This window comes from Galeopterus variegatus, unplaced genomic scaffold, assembly GCF_000696425.1.
Source record: "Galeopterus variegatus unplaced genomic scaffold, G_variegatus-3.0.2 Scaffold912, whole genome shotgun sequence".
NCBI lineage: Eukaryota > Metazoa > Chordata > Mammalia > Dermoptera > Cynocephalidae > Galeopterus > Galeopterus variegatus.
This window is the reverse complement of record NW_007727023.1, coordinates 347,256-369,066: the sequence shown is the minus strand read 5'-3', so window position 1 is coordinate 369,066 and position 21,811 is coordinate 347,256. Positions and strand designations below refer to the sequence as shown.

Sequence of the window (21,811 nt, the reverse complement as noted above, 5' to 3'; positions counted from 1 at the left end):
GCCACTTGGGAAGCGCCGCGGCCCTCCCGCCCGAGGGTTCGGATCCCACATACAGACCGGTTCCCGCTCACTGGCTGAGCGAGGCGCGGGAGCAACACCGAGGGTTGCAATCCCGTTGCCGGTCCCCGGTCCGGTACGGGGGCAACACTGAGGGGTGCGATCTGTTGCCGGACACGGAAAAAGACAAAAGACAAAAAAAAAAAAAAAAGAATTTGAGAGTAAATTAAGTGGATAATTATTCTTTATATATCTAAAAGGATAACTTAAAAGGATAATTTACTTGATTCTTCGCTGTACATTTCATTCAGGTCACAAGTCACCTAATATCTTAGTTTTCCTTATCAATAACATGGGGACTACACTACTAAGTGCTTAATACACTTTAAATATTATTGCTATTACTGCTACCCATCTCATAGGATTGTTGTGAATATTCAATAAGACAAGAGATAAAAAGTCCCAGAATAATACTTAGCATACAGTGAGTGTTCAGTGAATGCTAGCTCTTGCTGTTGTTATTCTTAAATCTAACTGAGAAGAGACATTGGTGAAGTTGCATCTTTCCCTTTATTCTTTTCCCATGACCAATCCACGAACCCCTGAGAGAACCGTGTGGCTACTTGACCCCAAGTTGTGCCATGCACCAGTCACCATAGCATTCACCCTACTTAACTCTTTCCATGGAATATTTGCCTCTTCCTCTGATGCCATAGGTAACACTGTCCATTGCTGTTAATGCTACCCATGATTCTGACTGAGTTTCCATAATAAGAGATACAGCTTCCTCCGGAGAATGTATATCTTTATTTGGAGACAGATGGATCTAAAATTAGTTGGAAAAGAAAGTATCTTAATGTGAGATTAAATAGTCACTTGGGAGGAACTGAGATTGGGAAAGTATTTGTGTCTCACCTGGAGCTGGCTGCCACACTTTTCTTCAATATTTAGGTGGATTGAGTCAGACACTAATTCTGCTGTCTGCTGTCCTGTGATGATGTAATAGACCAGGAGATGGGCTGTAGGAATCATGTTCTGAGTCACAGAAAGGTTTAAATGTTGGTAAGATGAACGCAGGAGTTTCTTTTCTGTGCCAAAATGTACAATTTTGCCCTTAGATGAAATCTAAAAATACACAGCAACAAATAAGTATCAGAATGGGCCTGAAGTTGGGCTAATAATTGGGAAGATGATAAAGAGGAAAAGAATTAATGTGCATTGATTACAAACTATGCATCAGGCACATATATGTGAATGCATTCAATCTTCACAACTGTATGTTATGGTTTAATTGATTCCATTTAGTAGTTATAGAAACTGAAGCTCATAGATGTAGACTGGCCCAAGGAAGTGATAGAGTATGAATTTGAACCTTGATCTTGCTGACTCAAAGCTCATGCCTCTTCCAATATATCATGCTACCATCATTCCTAGTTTGCATTTTAAATAGCAATGAACAATGCATGGAATCACTATATCCATGCTGGAGCATAAGACTTGAATTCTTCCCTTTGTAGATAAGGCATATTCTTAAGTAACACTGGCAAGACCTAAAAGTCTATTGCTTGGTAATACTGAGGTCCCTGACTAGTCTGGGGACTGAATGAAGTCTCTGATCAACCCCTTGTCATCATTCCATGGAAGGAATATGAGTCCAGGGGTCAGACAACCTTGAACAAACTTCTAAACCTACCCCTACTTGTGAACATGAAAGGTCATTCAACCTTTCCAATCTGATCCATTGTCTGCTGAGCTCAAAGAAGTGTCCTGAAGATATTTGTAAATGTGTTTCATAAGTTTTAAAGTGCTATGTGAGTTCATTCACTCATTCACTAAATGTCAGTTGTGTCAGGTAAGGAATCATTTTAAGTATTCTTTACATAAGTAAAGAAAATATTGCAAATAGGGAACTAGATGCAAGTAAGGTTATTATTTAACTTACCAAGTAATTGTACTGTGTGATTTTGTCAACATATGGACTTTTAGGGGTAATAGTGATGCTCAGATGTTCTCCCACAAGCAAACTCTTGTAACTTTCTGTCCAGCTAAGGGAAAGGAAACTTTGGCTGGGTGATGAGTAGGCCACTGCTTGGTAGTCATTGCTGGCTTGATACTCCTCTGGAAGGTCTGTGTCATCAGTCCTAACCTAAAAAAGAATGCCAAAAATGTAAAACACTGATGCTTAACTTTGCATCAATGATGATGATGATGGTGGTGGTGAAGGCTGCTGGGGTCCTCCAAATTTCTTATTCTCCTACTGGGGAAGTCATGGACCAGGGATAAATCCCACTTGATCATGGTGAATGATCCTTTTAATGTGCTATTGAATTTGGTTTGCTCGTATTTTGTTCACAATTTTTGTATCCATGTTCAAGGATGGATCCTTGTATCCACAAGGATATTGGCCTGTAATTTTCTTTTCTTGTAGTGTTCTTGTCTGGCTTTGGTCCAGGGTAATGCTGGCCTCATAAAGTGAGTTTAAAACTATTATTTTTAATTCTTTGCCAGGCAATTGGGATAACTATATTTCTTTGGGATCAGTTACTATGATATTATTATGTTCTTCTGGTGGTGTTATATTTCTTTGGTTTTTCATGTTTCTTGTTGTCTTGCATTGACATCTGTGCATTTCATGAAGCTGTCGCCTCTTTCAGACTTTGTGGACTGATTTCAGTGGGGAAAGATCTTCCCCTACAATGAGGTGCAAGGGCATCAGTTGGGTGGGCTGGTTCTGGCTCCAGTGAGGGCAGAGTGGAATAACCTCTGTTTAGCTCTGTCAGCTAAGGTCATCATTAGCATAGATTGCAAGGGTCCTCAGCAGCCAAGGCTGTAGATGTCTACAGCTGCAGAGGGGGGTTGTTAGGGCTGGTGAAGACTGCTGAGGTCCTCCAATTTTCTTATTCTCCTATTGGGGAAGTCATGAACTAGGGAATCCCTCTTGGCACCACTTTCTGCTTGTGGACATCCTGTGGTGGCAGTTGCACTGGTATCTGTTGCATGTTATCTTTGGAGAGGCCACAGAGCTGGGGACTGAAGCATGGGCATGTGTGGAGGGACCAAGGATCTAGGGTCGAGGGCAGCTGTGGCACTGGCGCTGACAAAGATTCTTTGCTTGGCTAAACTTTAGTCAGGCTTCTGAATCTTCTGCTAGGTACATCTGTGTACTTCCTTATAAAACCCAGTTTTAGCAAAGAACCCTGCTAAGTTAGTTTAGCCAGAACCCCCCATCCTTGATATCTGATCACCCTTGATATCTGGTCATTTTCTTAATACTGGCCTGTCTTCAGCAAGAATCCTGTTGGTGGGTTTAGCCATAATCCCCTTTACCTTTGATGTTTCTTCTTAGTAATTTTCCATCCACTGACTCCTGCCCTGCTCCTTGGCTATAAATTCCCACTTGTCCATGCTGTATTTGGAGTTGAGCCCAATCTCTCTCCCCCACTGCAAGACCCTGTTGCATGGTCCCTATACCTACCATGATGGCCCTGAATAAAGTCTTCCTCACCCTGCTTCAACAAGTATTATTGAATACTTTTTAACAGTCACCAGGGTACAGATGCCCCTGCTGCTTTGGTAATGGTATAAGAGACAAGGTGCTTGTGGAGGACCTATGCAGGTGTGTGCAGAGCTACAATGGCTCACAGGTGTGGGGAGGTGACTAGCCAGTAGCAGTGATGACTCTACTGTCTGAGGTTGGGTGCACGCAGTGCAGCCATGAAGCAGTAAGCACGTGAGAACATACAGCAGCTCAGAGGTCAGAGAGTAAGACAGCTCTCTGTGACTGTGGTTGAAATGCCAGAGGTGCGGATGCTCACTTAGAGGCTGTGGAGCCAGGATCTGTACAGCAGGTGCATGCAGGGCAACCTAGGGCCCCAGCTGGGCCAGCCTGAAGCTTTAGTAGCTATGTACTTGAGGTTTGGGTGCATGAGGTATGGCCACAGAGCCAGTGGAGGGGCCACAGAGCTGGGGTCTGGAGTCTGGGCATGGGTGGAGCATGGGCATGGGTGGAGCATCTGTGGCTCCTGGGTGAGGAGAGCTCATGGGGTTGGGAGACGGAGGCAGTGGTCTTAGAGCTGCACAAGAGCTGCTTTTGAGGGGGTGAAATGGGGGTGCAGCCTAGTTTCCCTCCCCAGGCATCTATGTCAGGGATGGCTGTTGGTTTCTTCAGTGTCAAAGATGCTGGTGTCCTCTACAGAGCAGACCACTAGAGATCGCGGTGGCACCTGCTGTATGAGTGATACTGACAGCCCTCCCTTTGTTCATAGCTATCTCCAGACTTCTAAGGTATACTGATCTCCCCAGTGATCTTTTCTGTGCAGTTATTCTCTGTGTTTTTTAGCTGCACCATGTTGCTGCAGGTTCTTAAATGGTCCCTAGGCCCTCCTGGGGCGATTTTTGTTTGTGGATAGCTGCCTATATTTGTTTTTTCTTATGTAGGGGTTGGTGAAGGCTGGTATCTCCTATTCCAACATCTTGCTGATGTCACTGTGGCAGTAATTCCTAAAGGTTGGTGGAGATGTTGTTATGAATTGAAATGATGGTGAATAATTTTTCCAACTCTCAGGAGAGAGACAGGGAGAAGAATTTAGAAGTATAAACAAGATCTGTTTTGAGGGTGAAGTGCAGGGTCATAGGGAACTCTAATAAATATATGTGCCATGTTGCACTAGCTCTTGAACAAGAAGCTGGAACCATCTATGTTTTATTTGAAGCTGAAGAATCAGATATTATTTGCCAGTGAAGATAATTTGATAACAAACAAGAACAAATAAAAATGATTCATGCTATCAGAGAAAAGAAGAGACTGTGACATTTCACCCTTGTTTAGGTTTGGAAAGATAGTATTATGCATTCACCCAACCAATATTTACTGGTCCCTAACATGTGTCCAGGAACTATGAGAGTGACTGGGGATACAAAGGTAAACACGATAGACACAGCACTACCCCTGTGAAACTTGAACTCTGCGCGACAGACATGGGGTGGGGAATGCCTTCCCCATTAGGGCAGTTGGAAAAAGCCACTCTTGGAGGATGTAATTTAAAATCAAAGCTCCAAATAAGCAGGAGTTAGGGAATCAAAGACTAGGGGGGGAGTTTCCCAGGCAGGGTTACAAAGTCTTTGTGGCAGTAGAGAGCTGGGGGTTAGGAAGCTGAAAACTGTCCAGTGTGCTGGAGTTTGGGGTGCAACAAGAAGAGTGGTAAGCAGTGAGTTTGGAGAGGGGAGCAGGGACAAGGTCAACTGAGATCACATTTGTGTTTTGGAAAGATCACTCCACCCCCCTTGCCACAATGAGGGGAGTGACTGGGTGGGGAGAGTGAAAACTGGGTAGCTGTGGGGCCATCCACTGAAATAGGGCAGCTGGGGGGAGTCTAGGTTTGAGGCTTGCAGGCAGTCCCTAGTTTGGGACAAAGTAATGTTTATGCTTCTTTGACACATCCAGGAAAAAAATATGGAGAAGGCAGTGTCCGTAAGACTCTCGAGTGTCTGGGATGAGTCTTCAGCAGAAGCTGTGAGAGCAGATGGAAGCACCCAGGAAATATATCAAATAAAAATGTGTCATGTGAAGAGAAGAGGGTCTGAATAGAACCCCGAGGATCACCCCCATTTAGAGGGTAAGCCAGGGATTACTGGTCCAAAATGGAACTATAAAGAGAACAAAGAAAAATTAAAAGCAAGGAAACGTGGAGTGATAGAGGCCACAACAGACTGTTGAAAGAAAAAGACGTGGTCAGCTGAGCCAGTGTCTTAGAGAAGGCGAGAAATATAAAGACTGAAAAAATGGGAGGGGAAAGGGGAGTGTGGACAGTTCTGCAGTGGAGTTCACGTATTAAGTGGGGACGGAGGATGATAGCTAGAAATAACGGGCAGGGGAGACTCAGTCTGTATTCCACTGCCAATTCTTGTTCTAAATTTTCCAGACTTGCATAGTATTGTGTTTAGCATAAGAAGAAAAAATTATTTCCTAAGTACAAAATTAACAGACTCATACCCTTTATGGAACATTCAGTACACTAAATTGTATTTCCTATAAACCTAAGGATGCTAGAGATGGAGGGAAGGCGAGGGGGCTGCTTAGGGAGGGATAGGTTGGGCAAAGGGCATAAAGAAAAATCACAATTTGTAATAATAATATACTCATAATAAATAATAATTAAAAAATAAACATATTGTATTTCCTGTGCCCATAGATGAAGTGATTCAGAGCAGTTCACTGGACTTTGGTATAAAATCGTCCCCATCTGTCCTGTACGCTAGCTACCACACAGACTGAGGTGATATTAGGAAATACGACAAATGCGAATTCTGCTCACGTGAAACTCCAGTGCTGTCACGCCAGTGGGAACGTTAACCACAAAGGAAGCTACTCCATCATGATCATTTGTTGTACTTTTCCTTAGACCCAGATCTGTCTTCTCCTGAGTTTTGGCAACTGTTTTTGCTTTCAAGGTCACTGCAATTCCTCCTACAATGTGGGCAAAGACGTCCTTCACCTGCATCTGTTGGGCCAAATCCATTTCAATAGTTAACATTCTTTTCCAACAAGAAAATCATAAAATAATTCCCTCCTTTGCTCTCAAGCACAGACTTGGTGGAATGTAGTTCAGTGGTCAATTGTGGTCATCTTAAGGCTCCGTTTTTATCATTCCAGGCACATATGATGTGAATTACATTTAATTCAATTCAGTGTATGAGGGGTCTTCAAAAAGTTCTTGGAAAGATTCGTATTATCCAATAATTCCATTTTTCCATGAACTTTTTGAAGTACCCTCATACGCTTACTGAATGTTTAATGAGAGCAGGGCACTGTGCTATATACTTGTACATAAGCCATGGGCTGAGTGAAATTATTACCAGGCCTGGATCTGGGCTCTTGTTTTGCATACATCAAAGCCTTGCTAGTTGCCTTGTCCTAAATCTCACCCCACCCCAGCCCCCGCCCCCAGTCTCTTTTCCATTTAAATGTCTACACTAGAGGTCACATGGGAGCAAGACCTCTCTGAGATCCTTTTCCTCTGTCCTTCCACAGACTAAGTAACCTACCAGTAAATAGAAAAATGCAGCCGTATTAGATGTTCTAATTATCTAACCTTGATAAAATATGGAATGCCGGGCTTCAGGAAAAGAGGAGTAGCAATCAAATTCAGTGTGTAGGGAGAGAGGACGTATTTGACATCAGTTGCTTTGGTTTCTTTGAAGAATCCACCTACTGGAATAACATGCACTGCTTTGAGAATTTAGCAAGTACAGGGTAGTACAGTGATCTCTGTGGGCACCCACTCTTCCTACATATTTATTTATTGGGATCAGGAGAAGACACTCATTCATTCTTTGGTCATTTTGCATGCAATTGTTAACCTAAATCTGGAAGATTGCTGTGGCTACTCTGGAAGAGCCCGGCTACTCTGAACCATTAAAGAGCAATTTACAGGAAATTGGTAAAATGGCCATTCGTCTATTTCAACTATAGTGGCCTATAGTGTCCAGACCATTTGTCAGATCATTAATACTATTACTTTTTTTCAAATAATCAGAGCAGAGTCTCATGCCCTCAAAGAGTTGGCAATCCTGTTAGAAGAGACACTCACATGTGAAACAGCTGGTTCTCATTTCCAAGGCAACATTCAAGTAAATACCAGATATAGTGGTAAAAGATATGTGTTAAATATTTAATAATATTTAAGCAAACATACAAATGGCTCCGGGATGCTTTCATAATGTGAATAATTCTACAATCTCATGTATTTGTTTCAAGTAAAATTTTTTGGTACCAGTATTACCTATAATTTTTAATAACCTAAAAGGCTATTCATGTATGTGGGAACAGGGGGTCATTGCTGCAGAAAGATGTCTTTCATGAGCATTTCCCCTTCATGAGCCAGTGGACGGTGTTTTGGTAGACCACATCTGGCAACTGCACTTGTCCAACATTGCACCAATAAGTTGTGGATTTTTATCCAAACTTTGGAATAAGAAAGAACTGTGAAAAGGGAATTTATAGAATAGTTTGATAACTTACCTGTACTTTCTTGTACTGTCACAAAAACATGAAGGTACTTGTTATTTAAATCTTCTAGACTTTTATATGACAGGTTTTTTATTGCCTTTGAAGTATTAAAATTGATTTGTGCAACTCCATCAATCAGCTGTTTTTTAAAAGGGAGGGGGACAAAAAAAGTAGATGCTACATTAGAAAAGAGAGAGAGAATAATAAATTCTGCTTTCATCAGCCTGCAAAATTTTCTCTGGCAATGACATTGTGGTTAAAGCTAACAGTAATACAAAGCATAAGCTTGATTCAATGAAGTATACTTATAACTAATTAATATTTACATCACTTCTTTTGAGCCTTGGGCCATAACGCAGGATCATAGAGAAAGACCCTGGGTGAAAACCTCTGACTTGAAATGGTCTCATCCTGTTCAGAATCTGAGGCCATAATTTGGGTGCCATTATCTACCTGATGAAACCTTATCTAAAGTGCAGGATATCATGACCATAAAGAGAGAAAACTGCCTCTGGAACTAGAGTTTGCCAACTTAGGCTTCCAAATTGAAGACAAATGTCACTGTAACTTATTTGCTTCCATCAATGGAACTTCCTGAAGCCTGAAGTATTATTATTTTGGTGTTTTAAGTTCTATTACTATTTGGGGTTGAAAGCCCAGTTTTAATCTCTATACTCTAGTGAATTGCTTCCAATTCCCCATTTGTATAGATGTAGCTTAATCTCTTCTTACCTGTGTCTTTTGTGTTGCTTCCTGAATCATTTCTTTCTTCCTATCATCTAAATCTTCTCTTATTCCAAAAAAGACAGAAACTTCAGCCTCAGTTATATTCTTATAAGAATATCTGTCAAGAGAATATAATTAGCCCCTTTTTTGATAAAGCAATTATAGCAATGAGATGCAGATAAAATTTAACCATGTGAAATTTGTTTTTTACCCTTGAAACGGTGCTCACATCCAGTTTTGCATTTCACTCTTATACTCTGCAGTGGCAGAGCTAAGTCAGGTATTTTTATTCCCATTGACAACTAAGAAAATTGAGTCCCAGAGGGATGATGAGAACTTGCCCAGTTTCCCATGGTTTTTATATTCATAGTGCATTAGTGGAGAGCTGAGCTTAGGACCCAGGTCTCTTTGTCAGGGGACACACTTCTGCCATGACTATTACATGGTGGAGCAACAGTGGGGACCTACTCCTCACTAAAAGGAGCAATGTCACGTCCATCCCACATATACTGCAGACAAGATATTTTCAGTTTAATCCTATATTTACCTTTGAGTCAAAGAAAACCATGACCTTTCCCTATTTAAATATAAAACAGGCAAGCCAGTGTCCCCATTGCAAGACAATTTTCCATAGCTCATCTTTCATAGGATTTCTGGGCCAGTCCAATCCATTCTATAACTGCTTCTGGCTATTAAGCTGTAAGATCAATTAATACTAACTAGGTCACAAATAAGAAAGAAATGAACATTTTTACATCATATTTTGAATATGGGCAGTGTAGCCACCTGAATAGTCACCATGATATTCACACAGAATATTAATCACTGTATTTTTTCCATTGAGCCTCAAAATTTATCTCAACATAGGGCTGCAGGCGAGCACTACCAATCAGTTATATTTGACTCTTGAAATAAAATCTGTTTGCCATTCAGGGGCTAGATTAATCTGAAAATAAAAGCTCTTACCTAGCTTTTATAGCAATCTTGAAATCCTCAAAGTTTTTATGGCTAATGAAGTAATTTTCTGGTTCCACTAAGACAGAGAAACGTGGTTTTCCCAAATATAAATCTAAGCAAAAAAAAGAAAAAAAGATACAGCTGAAACTGTAACTATATTTTAAGCAAGAAACTTTTTGAGACAGTGGGGTAGTTCAACATCAGCAGTATCAGTAGCCTTCCCCTCATGCTGATGATCATCAATACCCCTGTGAAGCCTCATGACTTCCAATCAGGGATTCATCTCATCTTTGTGCTCCAGGAGCTCTGTCCTGTATCAAACCATTTATGTTACAGTGCAAATGTCAGCTCTATAAGGACAAAGTCCTGACCTTGTTTCTCTGTGTAAAGCTTCCCCCCAATGCTTTTCATCTAGTAAATGTTTGATAAATATTTATTAAATTAGAAATTTCCTGCTTCTTTAGCATCTCTTGTGTTTAGCAATTCTCTTCTATTCAATATGCATAATACGAGCATAAGTCTCAAGTTCTCATCTAGGAAAGATATCTAGTTATTGGCTGTAGAAAATAACTTTCTAACAAAAATGAGAGTTAGAACAAAGGGAAGTTTTAGACTTTCCATCTCTTTGAAACTGTAATTCACAAACAATACTTTTTTGACTGCTTATAGGGTTATGACTTTTCCTTATGTCTTTTCAAGAAGCGATGCTAGGCTTCCCAATACTATTTATTATGCACTGCTTTGCAGGCTGCTTAACACAATGGGAGAAGTCCACCCTTCAGAGAGAAGGGACACTTGGCTCCAGGGTAACCAGGGCAGGTAGTCAGAGTCTGGCTGTAGAAGGGCAGAGCAAGTGTCTCGCTGTTCTGGCTAGTTCTCTCTGTGTCAGAGAAAATTGCCTTCCAGGGTACAGGCAGAAAGACAGAACGAGGACTTTACAACGATGAACAGTGTCCAAGAGAGTTAATAAGCAACTCCAAAGTCAAGTTTCATTGCTTCAGAGGGTACTTTGTTGCTGTGGCTTTCACATATTAAATGTTTCAAATTTTTACATGTGCTCTTTCTTCTCTCCTAATTACAAATAACTCTCTGCCTCCTTAACAACCTGGTGGGCAAAAAAAGGGATTTAAATAGCTTAATAACAAGTTTACATAAGAGCATATGAATGAATAGTCTAGTAAGTTCCTATGAGAAATGAATGGAAGGAGCTTTTTATAAGTTAATTATTTCTACAATTATACAAATATTTCCAAAATAAGTATACTATCTTTTTTTCCCCAAACATTGTAATTTTACAAACACATCATCGATTTTGAGGGCTGATGGGAAGGAGCACTGGGCTTGGGTTCAAAGGTGGTTTTCAGTCCAGACAGAAAGGTTATAAGAACCTGGACAGGGGGATCAGACTAGACGATCCCTAACAGTGCCAGAGAACCATGGCTTTCTTTGCAAGAACATTATCTAATGTTACCCTCTTATTGGGTTTGATCCCTTGCAGAACTATGACAAGGAAACAAGGCCCAGAGAATTCAGTAACTGAATCGAGGTAAACTAGATGGAGAGCCCCAGGTCCTCAGCCTTCTGACCCCCAGTCTACTGCTGTCCACCACACCTCGCTGCCTCTTCTTTATTCTTTACTGAGTTTTTATTCTACAAAATCATTGAGAATAATTTTTAAAACCACACATTGGAAATCTCAGTAATTTATGAGAAATTACCATCACTTTTAATCTCAAAATTTGCAGTTCCTGTTGTTGTGAAGTCCTCTTTGTATTTAGCTTTAATTGTCCACAAACCATATCTGTGAAAGCAACACATTTAAAATGTTAGGTATCATCAAACAATATATCTTTAATTCACCCAATGATTGTAGCAAATATTCGAAGGAGCACTTGGCATGGGCCAAGCACTTTCTATATACGTTTACTCACTCGATCCTCACAAAAATACTATGGAATATGTAATATTATTTTCTCTATTTTATTATCAGAAAACTGAATCCAAGAGAGGTAAAGTAACTTGCCCAGGAATGCACAGCTAGTAGGTGATAGAGCTGGGACTCGAATTTGGTCATTCTGGCTCCAAAGCCCTTGACTACAAATTCATGCTTAGATGACCCTGACAGCAGCTTCAGATTTCTGTGCAGTCTAATTGATATACTATATTTGGAAGATGTTTTAGAATGAAAATATGCATTAAAAAAAACTACTATAAACATACTGAAATTTATTTTCATGTTACTGACCCTTTCTCTAGTATATCATGGTATAAACCAGTATTTAACTAGAAAATATTTTAAATATAAAGCATTATTCAGCTGATGAACCAATCTGGATGCTTAATCATAATAATAGATACAATATATTATATAGTTTTCCAGAAAATCAGGACTATGTTTCAAGGACCATTTGATCAGGTTAAACTTATCTAAATGATACAAATACGTAGTTTGGGAAATTTTACAACTCAAGGCTAGTGTGAAATTATTTTTAGAGGAGTAGTAAAGTAGAAGCAAAGAGCAAGGATGAACCTTGCCTGCATAGAGACTTGGATTCTCTGTTCAGTTTTATCATTTAATAGTTGTGTGACCTTGAACAGGCTTAAAAATTTTTCTGAGCCTTAGTTTACTTATCTCGAAAATGGGAATGATAAAGGACCTAGCAGAGTGCTTGGCATATAGTAGAGGATCGATAAATGTCAGTTTCCTTACCTTTTTGAAGTGTTACATTTTCAATGCATTATGCAATATAAAAATGGTTACCAGAGACTGGGGGGACGGGTACTGGGGGAGGGACTATAGAGAGAGGTTGGCCAATGGCAGTAGGGTGGCTGTGTTAACAGTTAAGCTTTGTATATTGCATAACAGCTAGAGGAGAGGCTTTTGAATGTTTTTGCCACAAAGCAATGACAAATGCATGAAGTGATGGTTACATTAACTATCCTAACCTGATTATGATACAACATATATATGTATCAGAACATTAGATTGTAACCATAAGTATGTATAATTATAATGTGTCAATTAACATTTTAAAAAAAGGATTGACCAATACTAAGCAAACAAACAAAAATTCCAAGTCATATTTCAAAATATCTTTCAAGTGCTAGGAATATGAGCTAAAATGTCAGAGAAAATTCCGAAACCTCTAAGGAATTCTAAACAAATGCTAGTGGACATCTTCTATTTGTACTTTTTTTCCTCTTCTCTTTTCTATTGTGCTCTCAGCATTTTGGGGGCAGAATCTGTATTCCCACAGCATCTACTACTTGGACTTTGCTGTGGAAGGTGCTCATTAAATTGAATACAGCAGACTAGCATGGTGCTTACAGTTGGCAATATTACATCAGGTCCCCTGCCTCGATGCAGAAGAGCCCAAGCAGGTGTCACCTTTCCTAAGGTGAGGACACGCACTAGGTTTGATAAGACTAGCCCAAATCAAACTTTCTTTACATCAGCACCTTTCAATTATTCGTAAATGGCTCCATTAAACTATTTTATAACCTCAGGGACTCCACTGCTTTTAAGAGAAACAACTTTACCAACAAACTTAAAATACTTAGGATTAGATGGGATCTTGAAGTCAGGAAAAGTGATAATTCCAGTGTAATTTTTTCCCCCTACCACAGCAACATCTGAGCCTTCTGGATCCTTTGAGAGAAAAGAAAAACGAAAATGCAAGTTTTACATTTTTTAACAACCTATAAATACAGAAGCCACACAGAAACATACTGTGTGATTAATAGTTCTTATAGAAATAGTCACTAATATGTTCTAAGGAACTTTTTTGAAACTAAGCACATGCAATGCTGGCTTAGTACTGAGGCAATGACTGATGTTGTCAGGCTTGTTAATAAAGCCACTTTCTAAGGCACAAAGGCATGTTTTCAACAGGCATAAATAGTAAATACTTAAGATAACATTAAATACGTATAAACTCCCAGCAATTCTCTCCCCAATCTCCCTTCTTCCTGAACAGGACTTCTAGGATAATCTTCCTTCACACACTGTTTTCATAATGTCATTGTCACGGCCAAAAGGCTCCCTTGGCTCCCTGTTGTCTTTGATATGAAACCTGAACATAGAATCACCTCTGAGTTGTTCGATGTCTTCTCTCCGTGGAAAACTCTTACAAGGGAATGGTGGGATCTGTGAGGCCAGACATTCACCTTTATGACAGGTTCACTCGACTGTCTTTCTCGCAACACCCTAAACACAAAATACACTGAAGCTGCCACCATCTGTCCTTAAAATGTTTCCTGGCCAGTCTGCTGGGGCTAAGCCACAGTCACAGTCATCTCCATGTCTTGCTTCTTCCTGGCTCCAGACATCTACTCCTTCCGCATGCCACCTAAGGCATCCAGCTTCTCTCTGTCAAACCCTTTCTGTGGTTTCCTTTAAGACTCAGCTAAGGACTCGCCCCTGTCCTTTAGTAATTTTCTCCATAGAGGGGACACATCATCTCCAGTTTTGTCTCCCCTTCAAGCTGATCTGCTGTTGGTCCTACATCATCCCTTATGTGGTTTGCTGTGTTACGTGTGCTTGTCCTGTCTTCCAAACTCAATGCTCGTGGAGGGACACATCCCATAATCCCCCAAATAAATGGAGAAAGGCTAAGTGCTGAGACTCTGGAGACAGAGAGACCTGGGTTTGAATCCTGGTTCAGCTCATTATTATCAGTATGATCTCAGTGGTTATTTAATTTCTGTAATTCTTAGCCTTCTCATCTGTAAAATGGGGTGATATATCAATCTTATAAGGCTGTCATGACAATATAATGCATGCGATGCGCTTCTCACAGGTACCACGTTTTATGCTTCTACAAACCCTCACCACATCCACCCATGCCTCACAGATAGCAAGCCGATGCAAAGTGACTCATTGACCTACTTTAGCGATGGGGTCACCAAAATGTGGTCTTTAACGGTGTCATCAAAATTTATTTCAACTAATATTTAATTTACACACAAAAATTGTCAGTTAGGGTAAGAGAAGTATAAAATGAGTTGGTTGTACCCACAGTAGATGCTGAATAAATGCTTGCTACTATTTAATATTGAATAAATTAATGCCACATATGACTGGTTTTAAAACAATGAAAATTCTTTGTTCACATATTGGAAATGAGGTTAAATTTTGATTTAAATTAATGGTATACTTACTATAAAACTCAAGGTAACTTCTCTGTGGGATGGCTTAAGGTTTTCATCCAATGAATAAACTCTAACTTTTACTGAAAGAAAAATTATCATTGTCAGAAATTCCAGTCAATTCTAAATGATCTGATAATATTATCAATAACCCTATAACACAAGGGCCATGAAATTAAAAATAAAATTAATAAATCCCAAAACATAAAATCCAAGCTTAAAAGGAAAGATGAATTATAATGCTGGATTTTCGCTTTATATTAAAGTGGAAAAAAACATTCTTTTCACAAAGTTATTCAGAAATTATTTCACAAAAGAAATTCTTTTCCTGAATGGGTTCTTTCAAATATTTCTCTTTATGCATTTAAAATATGTCAGCTTACTAAGAACTATTTTCACAAAGTTATTCAGAAATTATTTCACAAAAGAAATTCTTTTCCTGAATGGGTTCTTTCCAATATTTCTCTTTATGCATTTAAAATATGTCAGCTTACTAAGAACTATTTTTTTTCAACCTTTTGTATTTTCAAACCACCGATGGGCAAGAAAGACTGCAGGTCACTAGTATCTGAAATTATTACAGAGTACAGGAGGAAAAACTAAAGCAGTAAGTTGCCCAATCAATGAAGCATTCTCTAACTCAGAAGGAAGATGCAGGTGAGAACCTGAAAGAAAGACTGCAGGTCACTAGTATCTGAAATTATTACAGAGTACAGGAGGAAAAACTAAAGTAGTAAGTTGCCCAATCAATGAAGCATTCTCTAACTCAGAAGGAAGATGCAGGTGAGAACCTGCGTGTCTCAAGGTGCGATCACGAACTTAAGCAGCTAGAAGGGGGAGAGACTCACAGGCATGACCTCTCTCCTTAGACATAGTCATCTTCTGATCAGGTATCCAAGAAACTCTTCTAGTCCCGTCTAACACCAAGTTCATGTGTGCTAGTAGGAACCTTGTCCTATTGCTAAAATTATGGTGGTGATCCCATTTTAGCATCATCACCATCACCATCATCTTCCACGCCCATTTATAAAGTGCCCCTGCATTCAGCACACCCCACTAGCTCGATCTTCCTTCCTTCTCTGGAGATAATTTATAGGAAGGAATTACTGAAAGAAGACTGAAACCTTCTCCTTCTCTAAGGATGGAGATATTGCTAAGTGTATTTTGCAGTTTAGTTCACATTTTCAGTGTTAATATAAAATTGAAATATTATTTGTAAAAAGAGATGATATGGAAAGTGAAAAATGAGATATTTTTGAAGTTAAAATTCAGCCTCTCTATTAACCTTAAGTTCTATAATCTGTCACTTCAGCCTTCTTTTTTCAAAAAACCATTTTAGGGGCCGGCCTGTGGCTCACTCGGGAGAGTGCGGTGCTGATAACACCAAGGCCACGGGTTCGGATCCCATATAGGGATGGCCGGTTTGCTCACTGGGTGAGCGTGGTGCTGACAACACCAAGTCAAGGGTTAAGATCCCCTTACTGGTCATCTTTTTAAAAAAAAAAAAAAAAAACCATTTTAAAAGAAGTCTTGACATCATTGTAAAAAAGGTCTTTCCTAGTTTCAAATTATTAAAAATATGCTCTTATATTTTGCTTATTCTTTGTTTTTACAATTTACAATTTAATCTTTAGTTCATCATCTCTTTCGTTTTGTATATGGTGTAAGGTAGGATATTATTTTTATCATTTTTTCCCAAAGGATAAGCCATTTGTCCCCAAAATATTCATCGGATCATCCCACTTTTCCTCCATGAATTAAAATGTCCTCTTTATTATACCTGGCTGATCCGAATTGTAAACAGGTCTGTCTGTTTGAATGAAAAGAAATCCATTGTCATAGCGTAGTGGAATTTTTGTTGCTTTTGAAAAATGGACAGATACAACTTCTAAATATACGTGTGAAACTGCATTTGGCCCTCCAGATAAATCTTTTGGTTGTATCTATGGAAAAAAAAAAAAAAAGAAGTTAATGGAGCAATATTATGTATAATCCTAAGATAACAAAAACATTCCCTTGTAGTATCCGTGCTAATAATTTGAATAATTGTTTATATTGAACAAACACAAAATTTACAAAATTTACAAAAAATTTTGTAAAATAAAGCAGTAAGCTATTTTTTCTCCAGAAACACCTCTGTATTTTAGGTTTCTTGTAAAACTTAGTTTGAAATAATTACTTTTTAAAAATCGATTAAGATTTAATGTGTATTTAAAATGACAATCACTTAACAAATTCTATTTTTAATAGTCAAAATAACCAAAAGTCATTAAGAAAAGCTCAAAAGCTCAAAAGCTCATCAGCAATAGAGGTGTGGGAGAATGGGTAGAAGGAGTCATACATCAGGTAAAGAGGAGACTGAATGACTTGTCACGTGGTGGTATAAATGGACAAAGTATTCCCTACATTTATAATTATATTTGGACTTACATTGAAAGTCTAAACCTTCCTTTACTTATGTGTTTTATGGAATTGGACATTTTATAATCAGCGTGTGGCCCTCTTCAAATGTACAGCATAGGGTTAGTATATTTCATAATAATAGGGTTGTGGACACCTCTCTAATCTTCCTTAAACATGGTTCACAATTTGTTTGAAAGAAAATTTGTTTGGTTCAAGTCTAAAGAGGAAGTACAAAAAGTCTATCATAGATACAAATTTTAGGAAAAAAATTATTTTCTAGAAAACCATGGAATTAGAATGTTGTAGCATATAGTTTAGGAAAACAAATATTCAAAATGTTCTTCATTCATTTTTCTTAATCATCTTAATTTTTCTTTAGAACAGAGCCAAAGCTGTGTGTATATAAATGTTTGTATATAAACATGTATGAATATTTTACTCCTAATATTATACAAAGTTTAAGTATCTAAATTATCTCTTCCTAGTATTCATCATGTAATTTTGAAACAGTTACATCTGTTCATTGATTTAGTTTTTAGCTTATGTCACCAGATCTTTCACTTTAATAACCTGCATTATTCAGACTTTTACATTTCCTAACATTACCCCCAAATGAAAAACAGATTCTTTATTTAACAGTTTACATTACTTACATATAGAAATATATGGCACTGATCTCACATCAACTAGTGAACTCATTTAATAGTATGATATATCACATTTTATACACAGATATAAAATGGATTAAGGTACCATCTGTGGTGTATTTTACAAAGAAACATTTGATGTAGAAAATATGAGATAAATACCTACAGTTAAGTTTGCAGAGTTCTGAAATTTATTTTCTGGAGATAAATTAATTTGGCCAGAAGAATATGTAAAACTTTTTTCAGGATAACTTTTAATAGCAATGGTCACAGCAAATGATTGTGTATATCCATAAACTTGAATTACTACATTTTCAGGAGCTCCAACATAGAATTCTTTAGGTGCTGAGACAACATACCTGTTGAAATTATAAAATTACAGAGTTAATCTGTTAATAAAAAGTAATTTTAAAAATGTTTTTCACATGGAAGAATCAATATAAATTATCAATGTTTCTTAAACTTAACAATATCTTTTTTATTTCTCAAAATTTTGTTATCAATGTAAAGCCAGGATAGCTTCCAGAAAGCATTGTAAGGATGAGATTTAAAGGAAACAGAAGTGATCTTGATTGGTTGCAGCCAGGGCTATATTTAATAGAAGTACAAAAGGAATCACACTTTCGTTTTTTGAAGAATCCATTTTCAAACAAAATACCAATCAGAAAGTTACTTTTCCTAGGGGCAGAAGTAACAGGCTGAGCAAAACATAGAGTGTTAGAATAAAAGTCATACATAGTGCTCTCTCTCAATCTCTCAATCTCTCTCTCTCTCTCAATCTCTCTCTCTCTCTCTCTCTCTCACACACACACACACACACACAAAACAAACTAGACCTCTCTCTCTCTCTCTCTCACACACACACACACACACACACACACACACACACACAAAACAAACTAGAAAATATAGAAAGCAGGATAAAATTAAACAAATTTCAAAATAAAACAAAAAAGACAGTGTAGCAGCATTGGACAATAGAGAAAAGAGGAAATTCATTTGGAGTTCTCAGAAGTAGAAAGTTAATTTCATGTGGCATAGATTAAATTCTGCTTTCTCTGCAAATGCAACCACGATACATTTCAAATGAAAATGGCATCCTTCACTTACGTTTGCTTCTGCCCCCAACTTCTTCCCAAGTAGAAACAAATACAGACTATGCTTAAAATATCCATGGCTGGGGTAGCATTAGATCGTTGACACAACCTTTCTTGAAAGTGCCCTCCTTTTTGTGAACTCGGCTTGAAGAATTGGTTAAATTAGTCCTCTGGTTAATTATTAATGTCAAATAGAGGGATCACTGAGAAGGATACCTAAAAATTTAAAATGATTACTTTTTAATATCCACAGGTAATTCTGGAATTCAAGACAGAGAAGCGTTATTTTAACCAGTAAAATGGAAAAGACAACCAAGTGTGAGTCTCTAGGAAAATGTTTCAAAGCCGGACACAGATGCAAAATATTTGGAGGCTACTCTAGTCTTGCACATTTTCTGGATGTAGTAGATGCAGTTGATGCCCTGACCAGATCCCCTTTACTGGACCAGTATACGCATCCTACAGAAGCTGTGAGTGTTGGCTACTAAGGTTTTCTAACTGCATTCTTCTCCAGATAATTCATCTCAGCCACAGAGGACAGCTTTCCCAGAAATGCCATGGAAGTTACATCCCTCTCTGGGATTGGTCCAGTCAGTAACTGACTGATTCTACGAGTACAACAGGCTCCCTTACCTCAATGTGGGACATTTTCATGGTACGACTCCTGCCCCCAAACCCCTCACAGCATCAGGCTGAGGCTAGACCTTAGTTGAAACCACATCTTTGCTTAGCTTCTCCTCCTGCCCTATCCTGCTTTCTTCACTACTTATGGATTTCTCTTGTGAGTAGTCTTTCAATAAACCACATGCATGAGAATGTCTCCCTGTCTCAGGCTCCACTTTTAGGGAACCACCCTCAATTTAAGGAACATGGGAGGGAACTATCATCCTGGCCTCCAAGGTCTGGAGATGGCTCAGAGGCTTTCCTGGAATGGGTCTGGTTTGAATTGAGGCCTATTAGGCCTGTGCTGATCTTCTTTAGAGCAGATCTGAAATCCCAAGTCAATCTCCCAAGTGTTGAGATTCTAGTCCCAGGAACTCTGGAACTAGAAATGAGCCTACTTCATATGGACAAGAAAACTACTGCTGTCTTAGGCTTCCTCCAGCCTGCACTCAGTTGCATGAACGGACTCATACTGAACTACAAGTCTCTATGTGTAGTTAGTCAGTGTGGCTGGGGGTTAGGGTGATGGGTTTTGTAATTGCCTCTTCACTTGTCTGTTTTCCCCTCCAGACTATAAATTCCCTGAGGACAAGCACTGGGTCTAACATATACAACGGGGACACACCCCAGAACTAATCACAGTGACTAAAAGACACTTATACCTTCAGTGAATTGTTACCAAATGAATGAATAAATGAATGAATGACCAGGTGAGCCAGGGGATATGTTGTTGAAAGGTAGGCTAAGGGCAGATTATGTATGGCTTTGAATGCCATGCTAAAGAGTCTGGACTTTATTTTGCATGTAATAGGAAACTAAGAAGGATATTTGGACCTTGCTGCTCTGATCCTGAGGAAGTTGCCATCTCCTTAAGATATATTTGTGTTCTTTGTTCCGACAGAAGGATACAGGTAGTACATGCTATGCAATGTATTAGTGAAATTGTTCTCCCAGGTAAGATGCAAGCAGAAATGGATAAAAACCTGGGATGTTAAACAATCATTCACAACAGCAACTTTTAAAAATGTTCTATCTTGAGAGCACTAGATTGTGATAGTGCATTAAGCAGGAATCTCATAACTTCAAAGCTAGATTAATGGAATTGTGTGACTAGTGAATGAACATTCCTATGTAAATGAAGTTGCTGACATTTATATGTGTTCTCTGAACTGTGGCCAGTAGGCTAATATTTAAACCACTGCCTGAATTCTGAACCATGTCAAGCAGGATACTGCAGAGACAATGATAGGAAAATGACTAATCAACTACGCACAGAGATAGTTTAAGGTAAAAGGATCTATAGACTGTAGCTGGCACAACGTATAAAACTAGCCTCAATCTAGTCCAGAGCACTTTCAAACCAAAGTGACAGAAATACTCTTATCTCTGATGATAGCTGATCGTAGCTGTGTTTTAATTTCTGGCCAACTGTCTCAGTAGCTGAAACCATCTAAAGAAAAAAAAATAATTTATTTCAAGGGCATATTTAAAATTGTGTCAACTCTTCTCACACAGGGTTCAAGTTTTGGCCACAAAAGGACAATTTATGTTATTTGTGTTTCTTGTTTTGTATTCAGAGGCATATATGGGCTCACGTAGTCATCAAGAAGGACCAAAGTGACAAATATTTGGAGCCAAAAAGTTTCTGGTCAAATTTCACACTATTACCAGTACTTGTGTAACTTAGGCCAAACATTTGACATTCCTCAAAACTGAAACTTATAGAGTTTTTTTGCCCCCCACCTTGAGACAAATAAGAGGAAAAAAATAGTATAGGTGGGGTTATCTCAATGTTTCTCTACCACAGCACTATTGACGTTTTGGACTGAATTATGGGAGCTGTCCTGTGCATTGTAGGCTACTTAGCAACCCCCCACTAGAGGTCAGTAGTCGTGACAACAAAATGTCACTGATATTGTCAAATGTCCCCTGGCAGGGTGCAGGACAAAATGGAATTCAAAACAATGATCTTAAGGAAACTCAGTGAGATATAGAGAATGCAGGCTTTCTGGTTTTTTTCTTTTTCTTTTTTTCTGATTTAATCTTGGTAGGTTGTGTTTTTCTAGGAATTTATCTATATCATCTAGGTTGGCATATAATTATTTATAATAGTCCCTGGGCCGGCCCGGTGGCGCACTGGATAGTGCGCCGCTTGGGAAGCGCGG

General features: G+C 38.7%; 1 protein-coding gene across 1 annotated transcript in view; it reads right to left on the bottom strand.

Annotated features, from left to right (window-relative positions):
• Positions 1-19,061, bottom strand: part of C5 (complement component 5) — a gene marked incomplete at its 3' end in the record, with an annotated part of 143,804 nt that extends 124,743 nt beyond the window's left edge. Inside the window, exons 1-14 of the mRNA XM_008573377.1 lie at positions 18,997-19,061; positions 18,053-18,245; positions 16,617-16,779; positions 14,849-14,919; positions 13,246-13,337; positions 11,413-11,489; positions 9,698-9,800; positions 8,738-8,849; positions 8,018-8,144; positions 7,089-7,204; positions 6,312-6,497; positions 1,940-2,143; positions 913-1,122; positions 729-823 (exon numbers count right to left, since the gene is read on the bottom strand). Of these exons, the coding sequence (XP_008571599.1) occupies positions 729-823; positions 913-1,122; positions 1,940-2,143; positions 6,312-6,497; positions 7,089-7,204; positions 8,018-8,144; positions 8,738-8,849; positions 9,698-9,800; positions 11,413-11,489; positions 13,246-13,337; positions 14,849-14,919; positions 16,617-16,779; positions 18,053-18,245; positions 18,997-19,061 (1,814 nt within the window). The remainder of the gene's footprint in view (positions 1-728; positions 824-912; positions 1,123-1,939; positions 2,144-6,311; positions 6,498-7,088; positions 7,205-8,017; positions 8,145-8,737; positions 8,850-9,697; positions 9,801-11,412; positions 11,490-13,245; positions 13,338-14,848; positions 14,920-16,616; positions 16,780-18,052; positions 18,246-18,996) is intronic.
• Between the last annotated feature and the right edge of the window lie 2,750 nt (positions 19,062-21,811).